The sequence below is a fragment of the Aythya ferina genome, assembly GCF_964211825.1.
Source record: "Aythya ferina genome assembly, chromosome: 4".
NCBI lineage: Eukaryota > Metazoa > Chordata > Aves > Anseriformes > Anatidae > Aythya > Aythya ferina.
Genome location: NC_140300.1, coordinates 63049846 through 63072786, shown reverse-complemented (window position 1 = coordinate 63072786; position 22941 = coordinate 63049846). Strand labels below are relative to the sequence as shown.

Here is a 22941-nt window from a genome sequence, read left to right as displayed (position 1 = left end):
TTCACCCTATGCCCCACAGAATGGACAAAGTGGTATCTGTGGTTTGGTTTTTGTTTGTTTGACTGTTTGTTTTCCCAACAGTACTGCAAAGTGTAAATGTTTAGTGTTACTAACCTGACAAGGGACCCTCCTGGCCACAGAGAGTTATCTCACTGGAACCAGCCAGGATCTCAGCCTGGCATTTACGAACAGCATCTGTACCATGCTGGTGCATCAGCACCAAAGGTTGTCACAGTGCTTGGTGCGACTCAAAGAGCTTGGCTGCAAATCGCTGCACTCTCCACTCAGGGTATGGAAGAAAGCCTCCGGATTTGATTGAGATAAATCCCTGTGCAGATATGTGCTGCTTTACCAAGCTCCCTACAAATGTGACAGCCTCGGCGGTGCAGGAGCGGTGGGGCATTCATGCCAAACAACACGCTCATCTCCCTGGCAAGAAACGTGGTGTGACCATCTCAAAGGCACTGCTCGTCTCCTTGCCTGGACTCGAGGCGAGCAGTCGGGATGAGGCAGCAGCTCCTGCGTGTGACAGGTAGTTACAGCCACTGATGGCAGAGGCTCTCAGATAAAACAGAGGAGAAACAGAAGGCTGAGCCAGAGCCTCTGCTGCCAACAAAATGGCAGAACGTCAAGGGGACAGGGATGCTGTTCAAAAACAAAGGATGAAACATCAGGTGTTGTGCTGGGGACAAAAGCAGCCCACAGCAGAGCAAGTACGTGCATGCTTTGCCCAGCCAGGAATGACGATTCCAGGGGCGGCAGGACTGCAGAGACGAAGCAGGAGGGATGAGGAGAGGCTCTGTTTTCCATATGCAGAGTGGCTGCGTTTCTTCCCCCATCACAGAGCTCCTCTGGGGGCCTTGTGTGCCACACAGTGACCCCCTGTGCCATGCACTAGCTGGCGTCCTGAGAGAATTCCACATGCCACACTTCTCAGAGATGTGAAGAGGAAGGGGAGGCCCCAGAAAATCTGGCAGTCCCAGGCTTCATTTTGTTTTCAGGATTAGATAAAGACAGCTGCTTATAGTGAGCTCAGGGTAGGAGGAAGTCTTGCAGTAGGAACATGAGATCCTCAGGTAGGTTGGGAAAAGACTAGCATAAGGAGGGTGACAGTGTCCCCAAGCACGCCACTGTTTGGAGGTGCTTCAGAGGGTGACCTTGAGGGGGAACAGGGGCCCAGGAGCAAGGCAGCACACCTGGAAGGGTGCTATACCAACAAATGAGAGCTGGCACTAACAGAGACTCAAAGACATTCACAACAGAGAAAGCAAAGGATGGGGGAAAAAAGCAGCAAAACTGCTCTCGAGATCAGCAATGCGCAGATGACTGAGAGGCAGCTCTGTGCACTACCGGTCTGGACTGCTATCACTTGATCAAATCACCCAGCTTTTGTGCAGCAAAACAAGCCCTTACCATGGCTCTCTTGAGTTTCTGCTGTACGTGGCAGCAGGGGTTTGAACACACAATTGAAATGCTGCCAGTTATCAGCATCTATCCCCTGGCAGACCTTTGTCATTAAGCAGAGCAGGGACAGGCTCCAGCTCTAACAGCATTAGTGAAGCTCCAGCAGTCTGCTGGGGGAACCAGGCTTGCCTCCATGCAGACACATTTCCCTCTGCTCTGGGCTGCTGCAAAAACAGAGCATCAAACGGGAGGATGGCTTTTGCCTGGCGCGGGGAGCAAAGGCATTTTCACAGCGGCTGTCCTCCTCCATCCCCATCCCGCCTCTCTGACTGCAGAACGAACACTGAGCCCTCAGAAGTCCCATCACGCGGCAGCTCTTGCACGTGCTTACATCTTGGTTTGTCATTTCCCAGTAAGGTCTCTCGCCGTAGGACATCACCTCCCACATCACGATGCCGTAGCTCCAGACATCGCTGGCCGACGTGAATTTCCGGAAGGCGATTGCCTCAGGTGCCGTCCATCGGATGGGGATCTTCCCTCCCTGGAACGAAAAGAAAATAAATAGATTGCAGGGGAGGGCAGATAACATGCAAAAGAGGACAAAACAGCACTTCTTACAGCACCGAGGGATGTTATTTTCTCTCTGGAAAGAGACATCGAATTTTAAAGTAAATCTGTTTGACAGCATGGGGCCCCTTTCCACATTATCTCAGCCCATAAGCATTTGTAGGCTGCCTACTAATTGGCTGTCCTGAAGGTTTGTTGTTTGAATGCTGTTTGAATGCTGGGACATGTATAGGATCAACATCTCAATTATGTTGCACTGGTTGGTAGGGGAATACAGTTCCTCCATTTCTAAGAGCGAGCGGGGGAGGAACAGACAGCTCTGAAGCCAGGGAAGACTTTGATCTAATGAGAGCTTCATGCAAATTGCTGCGGAAGTAATGCCTTTTTTTTTTCCTTCTTTTTTTTTTTTGCAATGCAGTCCCAAGCCTGCAGAGAGATCTGCACAGTGGGCACGGAAATTTGTGTGCGTGAAGACCAGCTTGGCCTCGGCTTCGGGACTGAAAACGGTGCCGCCTCCCCCAGATCGCTGTGGTTTATCTTTTGTACCATTTATAGTCTAAGTGCTATTACTCGGGCATAGCGAGAGCTGTCAAATGTGCTTTGGTAGTTCCTTTTCCCCTTTCTCCCATTTCAGAAATCAAACTTCAGACCAGCTCTGAGAAGGAAGGGGTGGGGGGTGAGGGGAGAGCTTGGATTAAGAAATACTTTTCTCATTGGGTTTAAAGAGTTGTCTCCCTTGATTTATATCAAAATGTATTTTACTGTGAAGTCTTTCCCTCTCAGAGCTGAGCTACATATTGCAAAATCTCCCTGTTTGTTATTAGAAAAAGGTAGAATTTGGAACGCATTTAAAAAGCAAATTAGGGAAAGTCCTGTCTTCCAATAATTATTTATTCACAGGCTTATCAGTGCATGCCTTAAGTGAAGGGCCAGATTCTCAGCAGTGCCAATTAGCACACAGCAGCACGTTGCAGACGCAGCAGGGCTGGATGAGAGCCCTCCAGCCAGCAGGGAAGCTCTGGTCCAGCCGTGCGCCGAGCCCCGTCGTGGGGCTGCTGCGACTGCCAAGAGCTGAAACGTCTTTCCCAGATTGCAAAAAGCTCTGCAGGAACTGGGAATGTGACCCAGAGAGCTCCCATCACAATACCCTCGGAAAAATGTGTTAATAGGCAGCACTGAGGCGTGCCAACCTGCCACGACTATCAGAGGCTTTCTCCAGAGCCTGTGCTGGAGGGGATGGGTTCTGTGCAGCCCCTCTCCGTGGCACTGGGGCCGCGTGGCCTCACGCTGGGACAGGTGAGCTGATGCCCAGAAGGGAATGATCCTGCCACAGGAGAAGGGGCAGAGCACCGAGGCTGGAGCAGCCCTTCCTCAGGCTGGGGAAAATTACCCTTAATGGGAAGGGAAAATGTGCCTCATTAACAAAAGGCATTACGTGCTTGCCAATGTTTGAAATGGGTTAAATTATCCAGGAGACCGTGGCTAATACCTGTATTTAGGTACCTAAGTAAAGCATCCAACTCTTGCTCTTCCTGACCTTCAGTGTTCAGCAGAGGTGACAGAACACAGCTGGGAGCATGACTCTTTTGCAGAATTCACTATTTGACTCAGGTTCCTCTAAGTTCTGCTTGCTTTGGCCATCCTCACTATAAAGGTACAGACATTTGCAAAACTGATCTGATAAGAATTAGCTGATAGCACCTGGCCAAACCCTCATGCACAGTTTAGGGGCTCTAGATTTGTAGAAACCTCTCGGCCAAAAAGCCTGAATACCAAAATGAGGCAGGGAGTACATTTTAATTCCTCTGTTCACTATCCCTGGAACTCACCCTGGTAGTGTATGCTGCTTCAGGGTCATCTTCTAGGACTCTGGAGAGGCCAAAGTCGGACACCTTGCAGACTAAGTTGCTGTTGATTAGGATATTCCTGGCAGCGAGATCCCTGTGCACGTAACCCATGTCAGACAGGTATTTCATTCCTGACGCGATGCCTCGCAGCATCCCGACCAGCTGGATGACCGTGAACTGCCCGTCGTTCTTCTGCAAAAGGAAGGAGACACTGGATCAGCTGAGCGCCTCTGCACCCTCAGCATCGAATGTGCACAAATAAAAATGCAAAGGCAAGTCTCCAGGGAAGAAAAACGGGGAAATTAATAATTCATTACTCTCATGCTCTGACCATGAAGCTTTTCAAAGTTTCATTGTTTGGATAAGCATCTCTAGAGACAAAGCTAAGGAAATGTAGTTCTTTTAACTGGAGATCAAGGAGAGAGCTATTTCCAATAGTGACTGATGAAGAGATTGCTACAGGGAGTGAACACATGTAGCTCTGTGTACAAAAACACCAAGGGCGGACTATCTCTGAGTCAGCCGACTGAAAGGCGCCAAGCTGCTTCTCAATCTTACCTCCTGAGGACCATGTGTGAATATCTGGGGTAGGGGCTTTCCCTGTGTTACTATGCTACAGTCTCAACCACGTCCCCTACCCTCCCTTTTCTAGGTCTGACATTTCCTGAAAAAACTTTGACATGTCTGGGTTTTGCCATGAAGCAGCATGGATGTGCTCTGGAAATATCAACAAGTTTTGCAGGATGAGTCGACCATTTTGATGCAGCAGACTGCTTTTGAGAATGAACACTGAAATTTCTTGTTACCTGTTTGTATCAGTGCACAAACCACGTCCTTCATCAGCTGTATAAACAGAGGCCAAACAGGTAACCGAGTTACTCCAGCCTCCAGACAGCAGTAAGGGCTGGACGAGCACCCAGCAAACATCTTCACTGATGCTAACCTTCTTCAGAGAGCACCAACTTTAACCGAGATCCCCCTGGAAATGAAGTCTAAACGTTACCTTTAAAAATGTATCCAGAGAGCCATTCTCCATATATTCTGTCACTATCATTACCGGTTTGCCTGGAAAAAAGAAGAGCACAAGATCATTAGCGGTAATTTACTTAAAAACATGAACAAAAATAAGGTCTTTTCATAATGCTTCTGATGTGAATATACAGCCACGCAACAGTAAATTGAAAATGAGACACTACTGTCCCAGCAGGATGCCCACGCTTTTTGCCCACAAGTATGGAAAGAGAGAAGAATCAAGGAGGGGAAGAAAGGGAAGTGCTGTATTATGGACGGGGGATCAGCTCCTAGAAGGGCTGGATGACATTTGTGGAAGAGGTTGTGAGCACCAAACACTGCGTGCTGGGAGACACAAGCAGCTTTGCTGCAACTACAATTTCAGGAAGCTCTTTGCTGTGTTGATTCCTTTTTTCCTTCCCTAAATAATAACAAGATCTCTTCACAAGATGTGGACTGTACTGATTCAGTGAGGTACTAAAAAAATAAAATAAAATAAAAGCTCTTAACAAAAGACCTGGCATCCTATTGTTGACAGGAATAATAATGTTTTTCCAAATCCATTTGATTAATTTTCATGCCCGAGTCATTTTAATGGTAATTATATATAGTTTTTGCTCAGTTTTTATATCTAATTTCTCGCTAGCTTGCCACAATGGCATAGCAATAATTAATGTGGTGTGCTCCAGCCCTTGTAAATTCAATGAAATCTTATAAGAACATGTAAATTATTTTTTATTTAAATCAATTTGCATTAGCTAGCATGAAGCACAGACAAAAGAGGAGCTGTCAATTATCTGTAAAGTGCATTATAAATGTCTTTTGTAAAAATGATCAACGAGAGCTGCCACATGTCATAACATGCACGTGAAGGTAAATGCTCCTAAAAACCAGTTCAGACTTTACCACTAAGATTAATCTTAATCTTCCCACTTTCCCTCTGTGTTAACTGTTTGCCTAATTTACTGTTTAATTATCTACATAATAAAGATAATTGTGAACTTGTCAATCAAACCACTCATTGTTGTGCAGACACTACCTTCGCAGCAAAAGGGACTTGTGCTGCTTCAATTATTTAAGCTAATACCACAGCTATTGTCTGAGCTCAAAGCTTGCCAGAAGTATTATTTTTGAAATGAGAGACGCGCCTTGGGGCCACGAATAATATCCTGTGTCCCAGACATTACGGGCCCCATCTTCAGGGATGGCAGACTCACACCCATGTGGAGCTGAGCACACAGAAGAGCCTCCGTGCCCAAGGAGATGCTGTGTGCTATGCACGGAAGGAGACCTTACATATGTACGTACCCTCTTTCTACACTGAACAAGTGTTTGATGATTGCACCTCTTCTCTACCAAAATTTTGCCCCCACCTGCAGCAGTGCAGCTTCCCGTTATGATAATCCTAAAAAAGCCACCGGGGTTGCAATGAGGCGAAGCTGCTGCTTTTAGTCCGTCTGTGCACGGGCAAGGTATTTCTCCGCATTGCAAATGAGTGATTTAAGGCAAAACCCAGGTTCCTTAAGTCACCTCCCATAAAATCTCTGCAGAGACGGTGCTGCTATTTATGACGTGCCCCGTCTAACGCCAGACTGCAAACCGACTGTACCGTGGGGTCCCTTATCTCAACCACCTAAAGGCAGCACTGCAGCATGACTGGCATCTCGTTATGACACCACCCTGAGGGACCTCCTTCGGGTTCCTGCCTTGGGTTTCCATCCGAGAAAAGAAAAGAAGATTTCTGGCACTCACGTTTCATTATCTGACTGCTGCAGGTTGACAGTAATTGTGGAATAAATTAGCCCCATATCCAAGAGCATGGAAATAAAGGCACAAATAGAATAACTTGTCAACAAAGTAAATTAAAAGCAAACACTGGCCCTTCTAACAGGCTGGTCTGATCCTCTGTGTCAGCAGGGCTCCCTCCTGCTGGTGTTAGGGGGCCATAAAATGTGCACAGATGTCATTCGTACCCACGTACGCATTGTCAGAGCAATGGAACAGGATGCTAATGAAAGCAGGACTGCTGCCTCTGTAAAGCAGAAAAAGCTGAGGGCTTGTCTGCATGGGGACAACGAAGACAATTAACCCAAATTAACTAAAGGTGGGCATTTGAAGTGATTAAATGGCATTAAGGCCCTGCGTGGATATTCCCATTCAGAATTAAAAATGGACTAATTCAATTCAACTTCATCTACTTCCAGAGTGAATCATGATGCATCAAAGACATTTTATGCTAAAGATCTGAACCTACAGCAGGCCAATGACTGGCTTGCTGAATGGAAAGAAAAGTTAAAAAGTAGCTTGAGATAAGCATCACAGTCTTGGATTCATAAAGGTTGTTTTGGTACATTCAGGAGAAAAGAAAACAAGCTGGAAAGATGCTCCAGAGGGTTGCATGTCTGATGGAAAAATCTCAAGTGTGGTAAACAAGCATTTCCTGAGCTAACGAGGAGCTCAGGGTATATGCACCCCCTGCATCCAGACCCCAGTCGCTTCAAGTCCAATTTAGAAGTGGCTCTGGTCCAGCAAGGAGAGAAAGGGTTTCCAGCCCCTCCATGTGAAAGCTGCCATGGTTTGCATGGAAAAATTCAATTTACTTTGGAATGGGGACTGAAGAAGAGGCAGGCTGGGTAACTGCTGAATCCCCTCGCCTCTGGCTCAATAAATGCTGAATTAAACAAACGTGATTTCTAAAGGGGAACAGCTCCAACGGGACAGATGGAGGGAGAACTACTGGGGATGTAAGTGGGGGGCTAAGGGTCTCAGATGGAGAGGGGACTCCTAAATACCCATCCTCGTCCTGTGATTACATCCTTGCCAAGGGAACACCTAGAAACACAGCCATTAGAGAGCACCAGCCAGAAGGGCCCAGGGCACGGTAGGCAGAGAATCCCCTTGGCTTGCTGGACTCAAATCTCTGCAGGGAGCTAAAACCTGGATCTATGCTCCCTTTGATACCTTGACCACTCCCTGGAAACTCAGGAAAGCGAGGCATTCCTTCTTCCTCCTCTACACCATTTTTTTGACTCATCTTTGAGGAAAATATCTGAAATTACTGCCTTCCTCAGCCTCCCTCTGGCATTTATTCCCAACCCCAGTCCCCAGAACAAATCCAGGGCTTTCAGTGGGGCAGCAAAGCCCCCAGCATTTCCCTGCCCTTCAGAAGGGATGGCTGCTTTAAGAAAAAATCAGCTCACTAGGGAGTTGCATCCTAAAAGTGGGATTCCCACCCATCCCCTGAGGCCCTGGCAGCCAGAAAGGCTCAAGGCCATGTCAGCAGCAGCTTTTATGGATCCAGGAACGTCACTCACTTCCTGCCCAATAGTCCACATCCCTTCAGGGCTAGAAATAGGAACCTCCTGTCCAGGACAGACAGGCACAGCGAGGCTTTTATGCATAAAGGACTACACAAGGTGATGCTGTTTATTCATTTTAATTCTCCGCCTTCCCTGAGTCCTGCCCCCGTGAGCCCACGGGAACTCAGCCAAGTGCCCTCTCATCTTCTCCTGAAGCCAACAAAAACTTCAGACTTTAATGTGCATCCCTCACCCTGTAAACTGACCTCTCTGGTTATTTATTTCTTTTTGTTTAATGCACTCAGCTCTGCGTGCTGGGTCAGACGATCAATGTACTGCTTGCTCTTGGTGGGGCATGCAAGGGGACACGTCCCTTAGATCAGGACGCACGGCAGGGACATAGTCCCAGGGCAGAGCTGCTGCATGGGCTGTGGGGTTTTACAAAAAAAAAAACACTCGCTGTCACATCCAAATCCAGACCTTGGCTTTTTCTCCCCTGCCTTTATGCAATTAATTTTTAGTAGAAACCTGTCTTGGTTATTAGGAAATGTAATTTCAAAGAAAAATACAAGAAAAGGCTGTCGACTGACAACCGGCCTCAATTCTGAGTATTTTATAAGGATACAAACAGGACAAACAGCTAGTGTCTTTGTATCTGCTTTATTGCAGCTCTGAAAAAGAGCTGATTCTGGAGAAGTGCCTCTGATGAACGACAATTGGTGCTAATAGCAGCCACACAGTCCCAAATGCTGGCACTTAAATTGCATCTTCTAAGCTCCAACATGAACAGTCATGAAGGCAAGAGGGGAGACAGACATTCACACTTGTGAGCCTTTCTCAGGCTAGCCTGAACACTTAAATATATTTTAAAATGAAGAAGGGCTTACCAACAAAAAATCCTTGGTGCAAATAACTTAACTGAGCTTCTTTCTATCTTGGAAAGACCAGGCTCGCATCAAGTATGCTGAAAAATGCTAGAGGGAACCTGTGGCTCTGTTTGTGGCGGGGACATCCACGCACACTTGTGCCCCTCCAAATCCTCTACGGCTTTCAAATGGAAGAGCAACGACACCTCTGTAGGTTTCCCACAGCCCTCCTACCTCAGCAGCACCACGCTGACAGCCAGAGGGGTGTGGGCTGAGCACATTCAGACGTGCTGCCCTGTCCTCCATCCTTAAGTTTAGTGCACACACCAATTTGGAGAAGGACTGGCCTGGGGAAGGTTTTGAAGTCCATTTTGCTAACTGACCTGCCAGACCGCAGTAACTCTTGTGCTGAGACGTTTTCTCAGTTATTTCACATTTTCCCCAGGGCCTTGCCCCTCTCATATCTATATGCTGGCATCAGGGACGACTCTTGCTATAGGCATTACTAGCAGATCCCAAGGGGAGCTCGTCTTAAAAATGGTTTTACACAGCCTTGTTCCCTTCAGCAATGCTCCGATTCTTCTTCCCTGCTTCTGGGAAACAAAGCTTCAGCTAACTTCTGTCCTTGCTCACATCCCCTGTGAGCAATCACCAGGTACCATCACTACCCTCCCTGTGGGCAACCTTGGCCAGCACTTTGCTTCAGAGGTTTCTTGAAATATTACAGCCAGAAACCACCAGGGTCTTCTTTCCTTTTTCTCTTTTCTGCCAGGGAAATTGCTTCCCACTTCTTGGCACTTCTTTGCTCACATTGTGCCTCACGCAGTTTCAAAAGTATAGAAATAAAGGCAGAAATAAGAAGTGAAGCTGCTGCAAGCACTGAGGGGATGGCTCGGTGTCACTGTATTCAAAATGGTCCTGAGTGGCCTCATTTCAAGAAAAAGATGTTGCTGAACTTTTGGAAGGCTGAAGTCACGCAGCACACTCCACTGGCACTCAGATGCCTTAAGCTTATTCCTGTCTCCATCACCTACTCCCCTCTCTGGACACGGCCAGGCATGGCATAATCTCAGACCTTTGAAAAGGAACTTTCTCTTAGACCATACATATTACGCCTGGGGACTTCACATTTTTCATCATTTCAGCTATTAGCTATCCTTTTTAGCTGGAAGAACACTGAAGTCCTTTGGGTACAAACTCCCTTAAGTTTGGGTATCTGTTCCTGGACCTTCACAAAGTGTGGAAGCTCAAGCAAGGGGAGTTGCTGTGGGTTGAGAATAGATGAAACACATGCTCAAAACTTGAGCTACACAATGTTTCCTCTCCCAGCTCTCCCGTAAGTCAGAGTTCAGAGACAGCAGCCCTCAGCAATCTGTACCTACTTTTTGTGACGACGCCTTCCAGGTGGATGATATTGGGGTGATCGAACTGCCCCATAATACTTGCTTCTCCCAGGAAATCTCGTCTTTGCTTCTCTGTATAGCCCACCTTCAGGGTTTTGATAGCCACTGGGAATTCACGTTTTCCCTGTAATTTCAGCCGCCCGCTGCACACTTCTCCAAATTCACCTTCAGGAAAAAAAAAAAAAATGGGATCAGAGCATGCCAAAGGAATGCATGGAACATGCCTGTCTACAGGATACAGCCCATATTTTATAGAAAGCTAATCAAAAATACACAGGCCTGTCCCACATTCATGAATATGGAAAGCAGAACATCACAGTGATCATCATCTCAAATAGCCAGCAAACCACAAGCCAAATAATTCATAAACAGAAAAAAACTAGGAAGCTGCAAATCCTGGTCTTTTAGAAAGAACCAGAACTGAATGAAACACTCCTGGTGATGGATTTTACCCCAAATCCATATGCGAGCTATTCCAGTATGTAATTTTCCTATATTTAAATAGCTATGCTCTATATTCCTTTTTTTTTTTTTTCTCATTTCATGATGTTTTTCTTTACTAGATGAAAGACTCCTGTCATATCCTATATCACTGCTCTGTGCAGATAGCTGTAAAACACAAACCAGTTGCTTCTTAACCCTCCTTTGGTAAGTTAAATAGATGGAATGCTGTTAGCCTCTCACAGCAACATATATTTTTATAGACTATACACCCTTTCCAATTTTACCACTACTTTTTTTTTTTTTGAAGTAGCCTAAATGGATATTTTTCCTGGTGAACAGTAAATTATCTCCAAAAATGGAGTGTCAGAGGATGCCAGATATTCCTAACGTTAGATGTGAGACCAAATAAACAGCTTCACTTGAAAGAAAATGGAAACTGATTCTTATAACCAAGGAAGTTAAGTGCTTTGGACTTTGGTTTGTATTTTTTCTTACTCTCAGATGAGTTCTCATTCTTAATTTTTGCTTCAATACTGACCTTAATAGAGGAGGAGAAAAAAAGTTAAAATGGTGTGAAAGAAACTGAAAATTAAGTGACTCATTTTCCTTAGCATCCATAGAAATAACTCATCGTGGGCCAAACTTGACAGTGTTCTGCCATTTTTAGTTCAATCACTGGATTTCAGAACTGCAGGCAATGACAGCTTTGTCCCTGGCTTCTGCTGGAACAAGGGTATGCTCCACATAACACGCTGAGTGCCTAACAGCACACATATTTCACAGCCCTTCTCTGATTTCTAGCATTAGAAAAGTCATCCCTCCATGCTGCTAAGGGTCACGAAACACATTTCCATACCAGCTCCAATAACTCTCTCGATGGTTATGCACGAAGCTTCTATTTCCTTGGCAAACTCGTGGACGGCTTGATTAGGGTCCTCGTAGGTGTGGGGGTCAATGTAGGTTCTTACTCCAGGCAGTTTAACTGCGAACACAAATTACAGCATTAACAGCACGGGCTGTGACAGACAAGGATAATGCCTATTCCTGTCCCTTGCCGGAAGACACGGCAGCAGGGAAATCTATTTCTCCTGCAAAAAAAAATGAATAGATAATGCTTTTTGAATGCTCTGTGCTCTGGAACACCGTGCAAGCAAGTATTCTCCGAAAATAACACTTAGTTTGTGTGTGACACGCATGTCTTCATTGGATTTAGAGGAACACATGGCAGTGCTCAGCTGGAAGGACAAGCAGCTAAAAAATCCTCTCAGTGCTGCATAACAGGCTGGCCCAGGGCCTGGTGCAAACGGGTGGCGTCAGGAGACCTCGTTTCAGGGCTGGGAATCGTTAGAGAGTGCCTGGGTGACCTTGGGCAGGCAGCTCTGTCTTTGCATGCTGCGGTGCCTCATCTGTAATTCTTCCCCACCGCAAAGGTTTATAAAGGCTTTGAGGTATCTGACAGCGCCGGGACGAGGCTTGTCAGCCAGACACAGCCCAAATCAGCAGCCCTCCTGCAGAAAGGGTACGCCGGGAAGAGGAGTTCCGAAATGCAAAACGCTGAGGAACAACTTGCCAAGCAAGTCAGAGGGATGGTGGTTAATGGAGAGCTGCAATAAATTGTGCTCTACCAGTCTCATATTAGCTAATCAATCAGGCACATTATTTCAGATGGAGCTACTGAGATTTAAATGAACAAAATATTTGCAGTACAAAGCCTGTGGGTTGTAACAGTATAAATATAATCAATACCAGGCATTTTCTCCAGGACTTGAGGAAAAAAGTATTTTCATTATCTGTATTATAAGTTTGTTTTGACAATCATTAAGGCTACTCACATGAAGAACTGCTCATCAGTCTAATAAGACAGCTACATTACATTGTGGCTCTTAATTGATTTGCTTCCTGCTGCCTTCATTACATAGCACTAATGGAAATTTGACTTTTGCTCAAGATGCATTTGCCTTTTCCACCCCAAAAGGCACTTTGCTATTACGCATCCAGAGATCCCACAACACTTTACGAAGGAAGGCTTTCCAAAGAAAGGCTGGCTTCAGATGCACAGTAAGACTGGTAGTAACCGTGATATGTACGATTTAGCGTCACCGTAAAGGTCTATATATTCAGATCAGCTTACGGTTATTAACATGGCATTTCTGAAAGCTTACTGGGAGCAAGAAGTACGTATGAATTCCTCACACCTCTGCACAGGCGTCCAAGGGCAAAGAGTAGCTATGGGCTTGGTCCTCATGGCTGGCTGGGATGGACCAAAGGTTTGAAAAACAGGTATTCTGGGCAAAAACAGGTATTCTTTACATCCAGACCACAGCATGTAAGCTGTTACGTGCCAGCCAGGCAAAATTAAGAGCATCTTGAGTCACAGTGTATACCCCAGCACGGTGAAACAAAACAAAATTGTTCGCTAGGCAGATCCACTGCAAACAGGGATCCACTTCGCTCCATCCTGGAACAAAAATGTGCAGGCATGAATAACTGGGCAGGTGTAAAGACTGCTCAAACACTTACACCTGCACTCAGGTCTCTGTGGGGCTTGGAGCAGGGGCAGATAGGGACTTGCTGAATAACAGAATTAAGTGAATTCTTTTGTGAATTACCAGGAAAATGGTTTCTGAAAAAAAAAGCACCTCTCACTTGTTTTTCTCATTACCAGAGAGAATCAAACCCACACATATCAATCTTTACTCACTGTGGCCATTATGAAAATGCATCTTTTCTTCTTCTGGATCTTGTTTAGCCTTGCTATAACCACATCGCCTGGAAAAAACAAAAGAAGAACACTTTTGTCTCTGGTATAACAGAGCCCCCCTCAACACCTCAGTCACGCAAGGCACAAAAACCCAGAACAGCGATGAATCCGACCTCTCAAGTGGCTGTATCACTGCTGTCCCAGTTTTAGCTCATCAAACTACTTGCAATTTCCCTAACGGGATTCAGGGCCCAAGGCCCACTGATTTTCAATTGGACTTGTGCTTCTAAATCCCACCGACGCTTCTGAAAACTCCACTCTACCGTACATTTAATTTAGCTATTATTAAGAAGAAAAAAGCAAGAACAGGAAGGACAATGGAAGGGGAATGGGATGAAACGTTAGAGCTGCAGAAGTGGGAGCTCCTGGACCTCAGAGCCAAGACCCCAGCTTTTGCAGGCACCATCTTGTTTGTGCTGCACGGTCCCTTTACCCACTGGGCATTCGCACAGAACTTTCAATTTAGGTATTTGCGAAAACAGCCTTGTGCCAACACTAGCATCTTATACACATGCAAAATGATGGTGTAAAAAAACAACAAAAAAAGCCTCTTGGCTCACTGCCTTCAAGGGTCTCCTACATACTCCTGGCTCTGACTGGGTTTACTGCATGTCTCCTGCCTTATCTGCAGGAGCTACCCTTCATGCAATCCCCTCTGACCAGCAGCAATAAGGATGGAAGAAAGCACACAGTCACTGCCTGACCTATCTCACTCCAACATTAGTGTCAGGCAGTGCACGGACACTGCTGAATCCCATGATGGAGCTGCAAACACAGCCACGTGGGAGTCACAGCTCTGCCAGGGAATCCTCCTGTTAGCCTGGGGCTGCTCTTCCCTGACTCAGCCCCCAGCCTTCTCACTGGGTCTTTAGGAAATGGCATCACATTAGCACCAAGTGGCTGCTTTGGTGGCATTTCTGAGACCTGCTTCACCCCAATAACCCCTTAGGAAGCTACGGGGTAACTGCACAGGCAAGGACAACTGCTACTTACATATACACACACACACACATATATATTTTGATATATGGGATGAGGTATGTAGGATGCACATATATCTGCCAGTCTTTCCAAGGACCCGATATGATAACCAGATAGAGGAACTGAGTCATCCTTAAATCAGACCACGTGGACGTGAGACGTAGGAACGTTGTTTGGAAGAGTGAAAAACCTGCCAGCAATGCCCATCAAGGCGGTCGGTGTGCAGCTGCATTGCCGGGTGTCACACCTCTGACAGAAAGCCCCAGGTTACCATTTAAAGCTGAGAAGCTCGGGAGTCTTCTCTTCCATTACCCAGGATTTTGGGACGGGGGGAGGCACGTGCTCCAGCAGAACTCACAGCAAGGAAGAGCGTACGATTAGCAGAAACAAAACTGCAATTAGGAGGACGCAGTAATAGGCATCTGCATGAAACATGCCCTCAGCGGGAAGTCCTATTACTGCAAACTGCTGTCTGCCTGGTTGCAAGGGGCCAAGCAGCCTTTCGGCTACAGGATTTTGGCACTGGCTTTGCGAAACGACCGTGATTAAAAGCAAAAGGCCAACAACAGGACGTGGGCACCGCTGCTGAGCTGGCCCTGGCAGGACCAGACCCCACGGGGCTGAGGTCCTGGGGTTAGTGCCAGCTTACCTCTAACAGGAGGGGAGACGTGTGCCAAGGTGAGAGGAGAAAAACCAGACTGCAGGGGTTGTGCAAGCACGGGGGAACGGGTCGATACAAGGTGCAGCAAAGACAGAGGGAGGCTGACAAGCAATCCAGGGGCACAGGCAGAAAGATGACAGGGCCAACATGTGGATCGTGCTCGATAAAACAGCCAGGCCGTCCATGCAGGGCATGACTTCAGCGGCAGTGACAGAAGCACAACCAAGCAGCATTGACCATCGCATTCCGGATGCAAAACTGATATCAGCGGCGAGGAACAGCCTGGAGACACAGCCTGGGTAGCCCCACTTTGGTGCTCACGGCATGGCTCGTCTCCTTGCTCTTCTCCTAGGGGTCCTGCCTAATGAGATCCAATCTAAGCAGTGGCTGTACGCAGAGACCCCCCCAGTAAGGGTCATTTCAAAAGGTATTTTGGTATTTACGATCCCTGGGTGAAAATGGGTTCTCCTCCTTCAACATACTGTCTCCCCCTGGCAGTATAAAGACCAAAGGTCTGGGTCTCAGCATCAATTCCCACTTCTGGCAACCCCCAGTTTTGATTCTGCGAGTTGCCAGAAGCTCCATCAGTTTCCTGCAGAAGTCATTTTCTGCACTGGGGTGCGTGCATGAAAGGGGTTTCGAGGTGTATATTCAAAAAGTTTCCCTCTGAAATTTCCCTCTGAAAAACACACAGATGTTTCAATTCATCATTGTCCTACCAAAAGCGCGTTAAAATTTCTCCTGCTCACCTTTTAAAGCAAGTGCCCTTATCTCTTTCTCAGGTTTAGAGGGCTCCACCCATAAATGCATTTTTCCAACATGACCCTTTTTACTAACTTCATCTCCTGCTGATTCAACCACCAAGAGGGAGGAGAGGGAGACGGAGAACACACGACCACTGGCATGCCGTGCTCTAAGCCTCCCTTCGTGCCAAGCAGTTAGCGTTTTACTGCACAGGGATGCACTCTGAAAGCCCATGCAAACAAGTTGCCTCGGCTGTGCCCTCTCCAGAGCTGCGTAACACACAGAGCAGCACATCACATTAGCATACAAAACCCAGCTCTGGAACCCTTAAGGATCATTACAACAAGCCTCAGCAAGATCCACCAAAGCAAAATTGCAGCCGATGGAGTACAACCGAAGACAGAATGGGGCGTCACTAACGAAGCTTTCTGCACGACCTGCCCATGGCTGTCATTTGTGCCCTGTACACACTTAATTTTTTAAGCTACCCAGAGAACCAGGCCATGCACGTGCTGGCTGGGGCTAAATCACACTTCCATTCTGGGCCTTCGGCTCTTTTAGATACCAGAAACTGAAGATTTTTTTTCACCTAACTAAATCCCAGAAAAATCTGCTATTTCACGTTAGGAGTCCTGATTCAGTATGTGCACCTAACCAGCAGATAAAATTACCTAAATGTCCCGGTTTTGCAATACAGCTTTTTGAAAAGTCTCCCACTTGTTTGGGAAAATAATCCATTTCTGCACGTGCGCTTGCTCTTAATGCTTCCTGGAGAAGCTCTAAATCTGAAGTCTCCTGATGGAAGATTCACTCTCCCATTTGCTGTCATGGTACAAAACAGATTTCCTGTATCATTTCTGTACCGCATACAGCAAAAGTATAAAGATCCTGACGCTCCCTTTGTCTCCCACTGAGCTGGAGACTCTCAGCCAAAGAGTTAATGTAATTCAGCAGCACACCTGAATCTCAACTCTTTACTCCTGTTGTGGATTTGTCCCAGTTTCTGTATCTAGAAAGCAGATGTCTTCCTTGCACAGCTCTGTGTTTTTCAAAAAAAAAAAAAAAAAAAAAAAAAGAACTATCAGAGGAAAAACGTGAGACTTTAAATATTCTTAAAGCATCATGTCTTATTTAAAAACTACTTGCAGATTGGCAGGCAGCTCATAAAATATTTATGGAGCAGATTATAAAAGTGAACTTGTAAAATGATTCCTATATAGCTTTATAAAATATAAAGCGGACAGGTAGAAAGATGAAGGACCCAGCTGGGAAACCAGTGCCCACTGCCTCGCACAGCAGAAGCCAACTCATGGAGAAAAATCCTTCCAGCAGCAAGAAACGAGGCAGGAAGATGCTTGCTCTCCCTGGAGATACCTGCATCTGACCCAGCGCTTCAGAGTGCCCTTGCTGGGTGTCGTGTGGATCCTCAGCTGCTTGGGGCATCCCCCAGAGCCACAAAATGCCAAAGGGAAGGAGTTTCTAAGCCCCTAGCTGGGGCCACAACCCATGCAGGACATGCTCAGGGGACTGGCTCTAAAAGTGGCTGGACCGTGGACATCCAAGTCCTAGGCAATGATGTAGCAGAGTGCTTATGCACCTTTTTACAGCAAAACGTCTCAAAGCATTTCAGCACGTGGCCAAAACATCACTGAAACATGGGGACAGCACTCAGAAGTCCCCAGTGAGGAAAGGGACCTCACCTTGCTAGGCGCAGCCAGTATCATAAAACAGGTTGTGCCCTGAAGCAGCAATCTCCTGTCCCCGTCCTGCAAAGATCTCTATGCATGTATCTATCTCTTAAGTATGAGATAAATGACCTCCGTGCACTTCTCTGAAATGCAAACAAACCCCCATTTGCTTTTCAGGGGTCAGACCTTCACTCAGAAGCACGTCTCGTACTATAAATCAGCTTTGAGGAGTACACCCGACCCACCTCGAGCTGCATTTTATAGGAGTTTTTGCAAGGACCACAGGGTTGTTGTTTACCAGGGCTTAGCGCTCACTTCAGGCTATTTACTCCAAGATGTTAAAGCAATAAGGCTGCATACGTGTTGCAGGGCAGGACTGCATTCCGCCCAGAGGAACAAACAAACAGGGCTTCGTCCATCTGGCCAAGATCCCGTCTTCTCTGCTTCTGTGTGGAGATGACAACTTGTACAGCAAATAGTTTTACCCTGGATAAATGATGCTGAAACTGAGAGCCAAAGGCAAAAGCCTTCCTCTAGTGATGTCAGTCCATGTCCAGCGTTCACCTTTGCTGCTTGCAATCCTTGAATACATTCAGTACCACAAACCCACGGCATACTCAAGGGACTGCTATAAAATGAGGATAAGATCCCAAGGTGACACTCTGGATGCCTGGCCCAAGGGGAAGAAGGGCAGGTTGCCTTCCCAAGAGCTGCAGACTCACCACCTTCACAGCTGTTTTCCCAGGCACGGCCGTGCCCCTCCACGGTGTGCAAGCCTGCAGCTGACCTCCGATTAACTTGGATGCCTTACAGAGGAAGTTTCAAAAATTCCAGCAGCGGTATTTTTAGCCTTTCGTCTTTCCCTGCCTGTGCACTGAATGACTCCCTGCTTGCCTAAATCACCACCAGAACAATTAAAAATAATTTAAACAAGATACCATTTCCTCTTCTTGCAGGAAGCTCCCTCTGAAGTGATGTCCATAAATCTCTTTAAAGAGCTTGTCATGCCTTCCTATAGCACAGTTGATGGCGTCTGTGCCTTGAAGTCCCTTTTCCCGTTTCCCCTCCCAGAACAGCAGCTTGTCACCGCGTTATTCTCTCCACAGCTGAGGAGGAAACTTGCGGGGGACGTTTTCCAGGTCAGCCAACTTCTCCTTGCACACCTCTCTCTTCGTAACTGTTCGGTTCATTCCCGTTCTGTGTGCGCTCGGCTCCCCTGAGCTGGCACCTCCAACATTACCAATGGTAATGTTTCCATTGCTGCCACCCTCTTCTCGTGGTCCTACCTGAGGAAATCTGAAGCCCAAATCCCACAGAGGGGCTGTTTGTGTGCCAAATCAATGGCAAACGAGTGTCTTGCAGAAACACGTCCCAGAACAGCATTTTGCAGCCAAACATTTCAAGCTGAGCAACCCAGCCTGCTAATGCTGCTCTTAAGCATTCAGAATTCATGAAAAACAATTTTAAAATACCCCAACATACTGCAGCAGAGGACAGACAAATGGTCCATCTTAGTGAGAGCTGTGCTCCGCAGCTAGAGACCAGCATCACCCCCAAAAGGCAGCAGAAGAGCTCCACACATCTCACCCAGCTACACTGCAAACCCTTCAGAGTTTAAAATGTGAGTGGGACATCTCGGTGCTCCTACAGTCTCAAGCAGGTATTTGATGGGGGAGATTTCACAAGGCTGCCAGCAAGCTTGGAAAGATCTCTGCCTGCACGGGTTACAGCTGACTCAGAGACCTAAACCAGATTCCCTTCCAGGGAAGCAACTCAACCTGCATCCAGTCACACCAACAGAAGTTAGAATCACCCTTCCTTCAATTCATTGGCAAGGAGAGGAGAGTACAAAAGAGCAGAAAATGGTGAGGCAGCCTGGCAGGAGACGGTGGCAGGACGTGGCAGCATGCAGCACAGACACCCAGCTCCCGACGCCCGCAAAGATATGCCCAACGCCGCCGGAGCATATCCTTGCAAACAGCACCATGTCATTGGCAGCAATGACATTCGGTTCGTTCCACTGACATGCACGTTACATGCCACCAAATGCCACAACCTTTACACACCCGCCTGCCCTCCACCACCCTTTTTTAGGGGGATGAATCCACCCACGCCCCCGTTTCAGTGAGAGGAAGCAAAACTTGATGAAGCGCCCAGCACACGTGGTGTTCAGCTTTGCTATGCCACATAACATCTCCAGCGTGTTGTCTGGATCAATCGAGGCATATCACATCGGGTTTTTCCTCTGGGAACGCTGCTCTTACTGGAAGAACACTGCTCGGGGTCAGGCTATTTGCACTTGTTGAGACAGCCAAGCTGGTCGCAGAGGTCGGGTTTGCAGGGCAGTACAAGAAAGGGAGGGAGAGGCAGACTGTGCACGGAAAACACAGAGGGAGGACACGAAAAGGAGCCAGCGCAGGTGGGAACACTGACCATGTTAGGCTCGGATAGGCAACAGCACGCAGAGAAGAAGCCCACCCACAGCCATGATCGCAGCAACTGAAAAGCAAACAAAAAGGCCCAGGATAAGGAATAATCCCACTGCCCTGGCAATGCGCAAATACATTCGCAACAGTTTTATATGTACTTCTTCCCTTTTGTTTTAATTGCTATGTGGTTCTCAACATCCTGGGCTGCAAGAATTTCATGGCATGGGCTACTGTCGGGAACAATGTCTTGGAGAGATCAGAGACATCCCAGCCCTGCAAAGCAATTAGCTGTGCTTCCCGTACCTAAGTGCCACCGTTAGGGTTAACGGGGCCACCCATGTGCTTAAACTTAAGCACCCGCCTTGGAGCAGGCCAAGTGACTTTTTCCACAAGCCATGTGTGCAGTACCTGTCTCCACCACCTTTAAAAACAACCACACTGGATGACACAAGCCCTGCTTCTGCAGACCCTTTCACATGTACTCACTCAGTCCTGGCATCAGCAAAGCTCTGCACGTGCATTACACATCTGCAGGAGCAGAGCCTTACGAGCCGCATGAGAGCAGACAGTCTAATTCAACCCAAAATGTGGTGAGCTGAAAGGCACCGTGTGCACCCCCAGCTTGCTTCGGAGGCTGCTGAGCTTTTACTCTATCCGATCAGAGTATGTTGTCACCTGGCATCAACCTGTCACCTCGGTAATTGCCCTTTAGCCTCGTCAGAGAACTTGTGTGGGTATTTTTCTGTTAGCAAAGCAACTAAGTAATTTATCCATACAAAGAACATAAGGCAGAAGAAACGGGAAGATCTTCAGTATGCCCTACGTGCCCAACAGTGTAGACAGATACTCCAGTTAAAGTCAGCTGAAGATCTCTCATTATTTCTCCTAAAATCACTGTGTGATCTTCTTGGAAGACACAAAAATAAAAATTGTGCCATTCAGATTTTTTAAAATATACCCTACAATGCCTAAACGCATTAAAACAGCCCATTTAGACAAAATTAACATTCTGAAACTGCACCACCTTAAATTATGATGCAAAATAACTTCAGGCATGCAATGATTTACAGAATTATATACTGGATTATGTGCTTACTTAAATTAGAACTGGTGAAGAATGTCTCTCTAAGCTCCTTTCACATCAGCAAAACAACTTGCAAGCATTTTATAAGCAGTGATGCCAACTTTTATTATTTTTTTTTAACTATAATTGACAGTATTTGGTATTTTCATAATGCCCCAGCTTGTGGAGTCATATTAACATGGGGGAAGCTCAGCTCTCACTAAATCTCTCCATTGATCCAATTTAACCCTGGAGGTTCAAGACCCCAAAGCACCCAAACTGAACCTGAGCATAATTTATTTTGAGTCAGTTCTGCTGTTTTTTGGGTTCATCCTGACAAGATTTGAGTGCAGGGAACTGGCAGGTCTCTGGAAGATCACCGGGACTGCGATAACTATAACCCCTCCCTAATTAGCTTACATTTTAGCGAGGAGCCCCTTTCCCCCTCAGGCATTTTCGAACAGTTGCTGTCACCAGACCTGCCCACACCGCTCAGCATGAAAGTCAAGGTTTTTGAAACAACAGTTCAATTAACCCGAAGACATCCTTACAGCGAAGAGCTGACTAGTTTCTGAAACAAAGGAAACTACTTGAGCACCTCACCAGAAAGGGAGCTGCTCTGAAACAAAAGCTGTTCCCAGTGCAGAGCACTGTAAATCCCACTCTACATGGATGGAAAAATGCTCAAGTGCAAGGGAAATAGGGCTTGATAGGGCCTTACTCCCACATGCCGGCCACCTAACGCTGTGCTATACCACTTAGGGTCAAAATAGTCAAAAGGCCTAACGTGAGGGAAAATCAAAAGCTGTTAGAAGCAAACTGAACTGGTTCAAGCAGCAAAAACATGCGGTGAGCCTGTGAGGGCTTGTATCTCAGCTCCTAGAGATGCTCAGGAGTCCCCTGCATCTGCTGAAGGTTAACAGATGACAGTTCCACGTAAGGGTGGAGATTACTGGGAGCACACTTCCAGTTAAACCCCCTGGGCTGTGAAAGAATGAGACTCTGAGGCGGCAGCATCACCAAAAGCCAGGATGGCTTTGGAAGGAGGTGTGACTTCTGCTCCGAGCCCTGCTTCCAGGGGCAGGGCTGCAGATGGTCGGAGACGAGGCAGGGAGGCCTGGAGCTGCAGCAGGGCCTCCCACACCTCTGTGGTGAGAGCTGGGCCTGCCGGTGCTGCCCAGCTTCTTGGCTCGACCACGGCACCGTTCGCAGTTATCTTGGATGAGCAAAGCTAACAGACCTCCAGTCCTCACGAAGGTGACCCCAGCAATGCCTACGGGGCCCGCAAACCCAACTGTCCGGAGAGCCAACTTTAATAAACCTGTGCTAGGAGTCCTTCACACCCTTGGCGCTGTTTCAAACCCCGGACTATGTGCTTGGTTAATGAAAAATATATATATATCTGATGGGCCCCGACAACTGCACCTTCAGGCAACGTAATTAATTTACCAGGGGGCTGCAGATGACCCAGACAGCATTTGGAATTAAACTCAATTCCTAGCAGCTAGATGCATCTCGGCGAGACTGTGCTGTGTGTAGCTTTGGCTTTTAAGACTTAGAAGTCGAAGACTTGGAGTCATGATAAATGAAAGCCTCATCCGTTGCTTTTAATAAGCTGCTCTAATGGGCTGTTCTTTAGAGGCTTGTGATTAGAGCCTGCAGTACTTGAGGGTTTCTGGGAAGATTTTTCTAATCCTTTGCGCAGCCTGGAGCGATGACAAGGATTGTTCCCTGCATCTCCAGGTCAGAAAGCCAGCGCTGCACCAAGCACCT

General features: G+C 47.0%; 1 protein-coding gene across 11 annotated transcripts in view; it reads right to left on the bottom strand.

The window, feature by feature from the left end:
* The window catches only part of EPHA5 (EPH receptor A5), a 192026-nt gene that overhangs the window by 18349 nt on the left and 150736 nt on the right, over window positions 1-22941 (bottom strand). For 7 of the 11 annotated variants that reach the window (XM_084519381.1, XM_084519372.1, XM_084519375.1 and 4 more), the window contains 7 exons: window positions 20110-20175; window positions 13543-13610; window positions 11698-11823; window positions 10377-10562; window positions 4822-4883; window positions 3801-4010; window positions 1796-1945 (listed from right to left, as the gene is read on the bottom strand). In XM_084519381.1, the coding sequence (XP_084375507.1) occupies window positions 1796-1945; window positions 3801-4010; window positions 4822-4883; window positions 10377-10562; window positions 11698-11823; window positions 13543-13610; window positions 20110-20175 (868 nt within the window). The remainder of the gene's footprint in view (window positions 1-1795; window positions 1946-3800; window positions 4011-4821; window positions 4884-10376; window positions 10563-11697; window positions 11824-13542; window positions 13611-20109; window positions 20176-22941) is intronic. The other 4 variants (XM_084519377.1, XM_084519378.1, XM_084519379.1 and 1 more) reach the window with 1 other exon arrangement.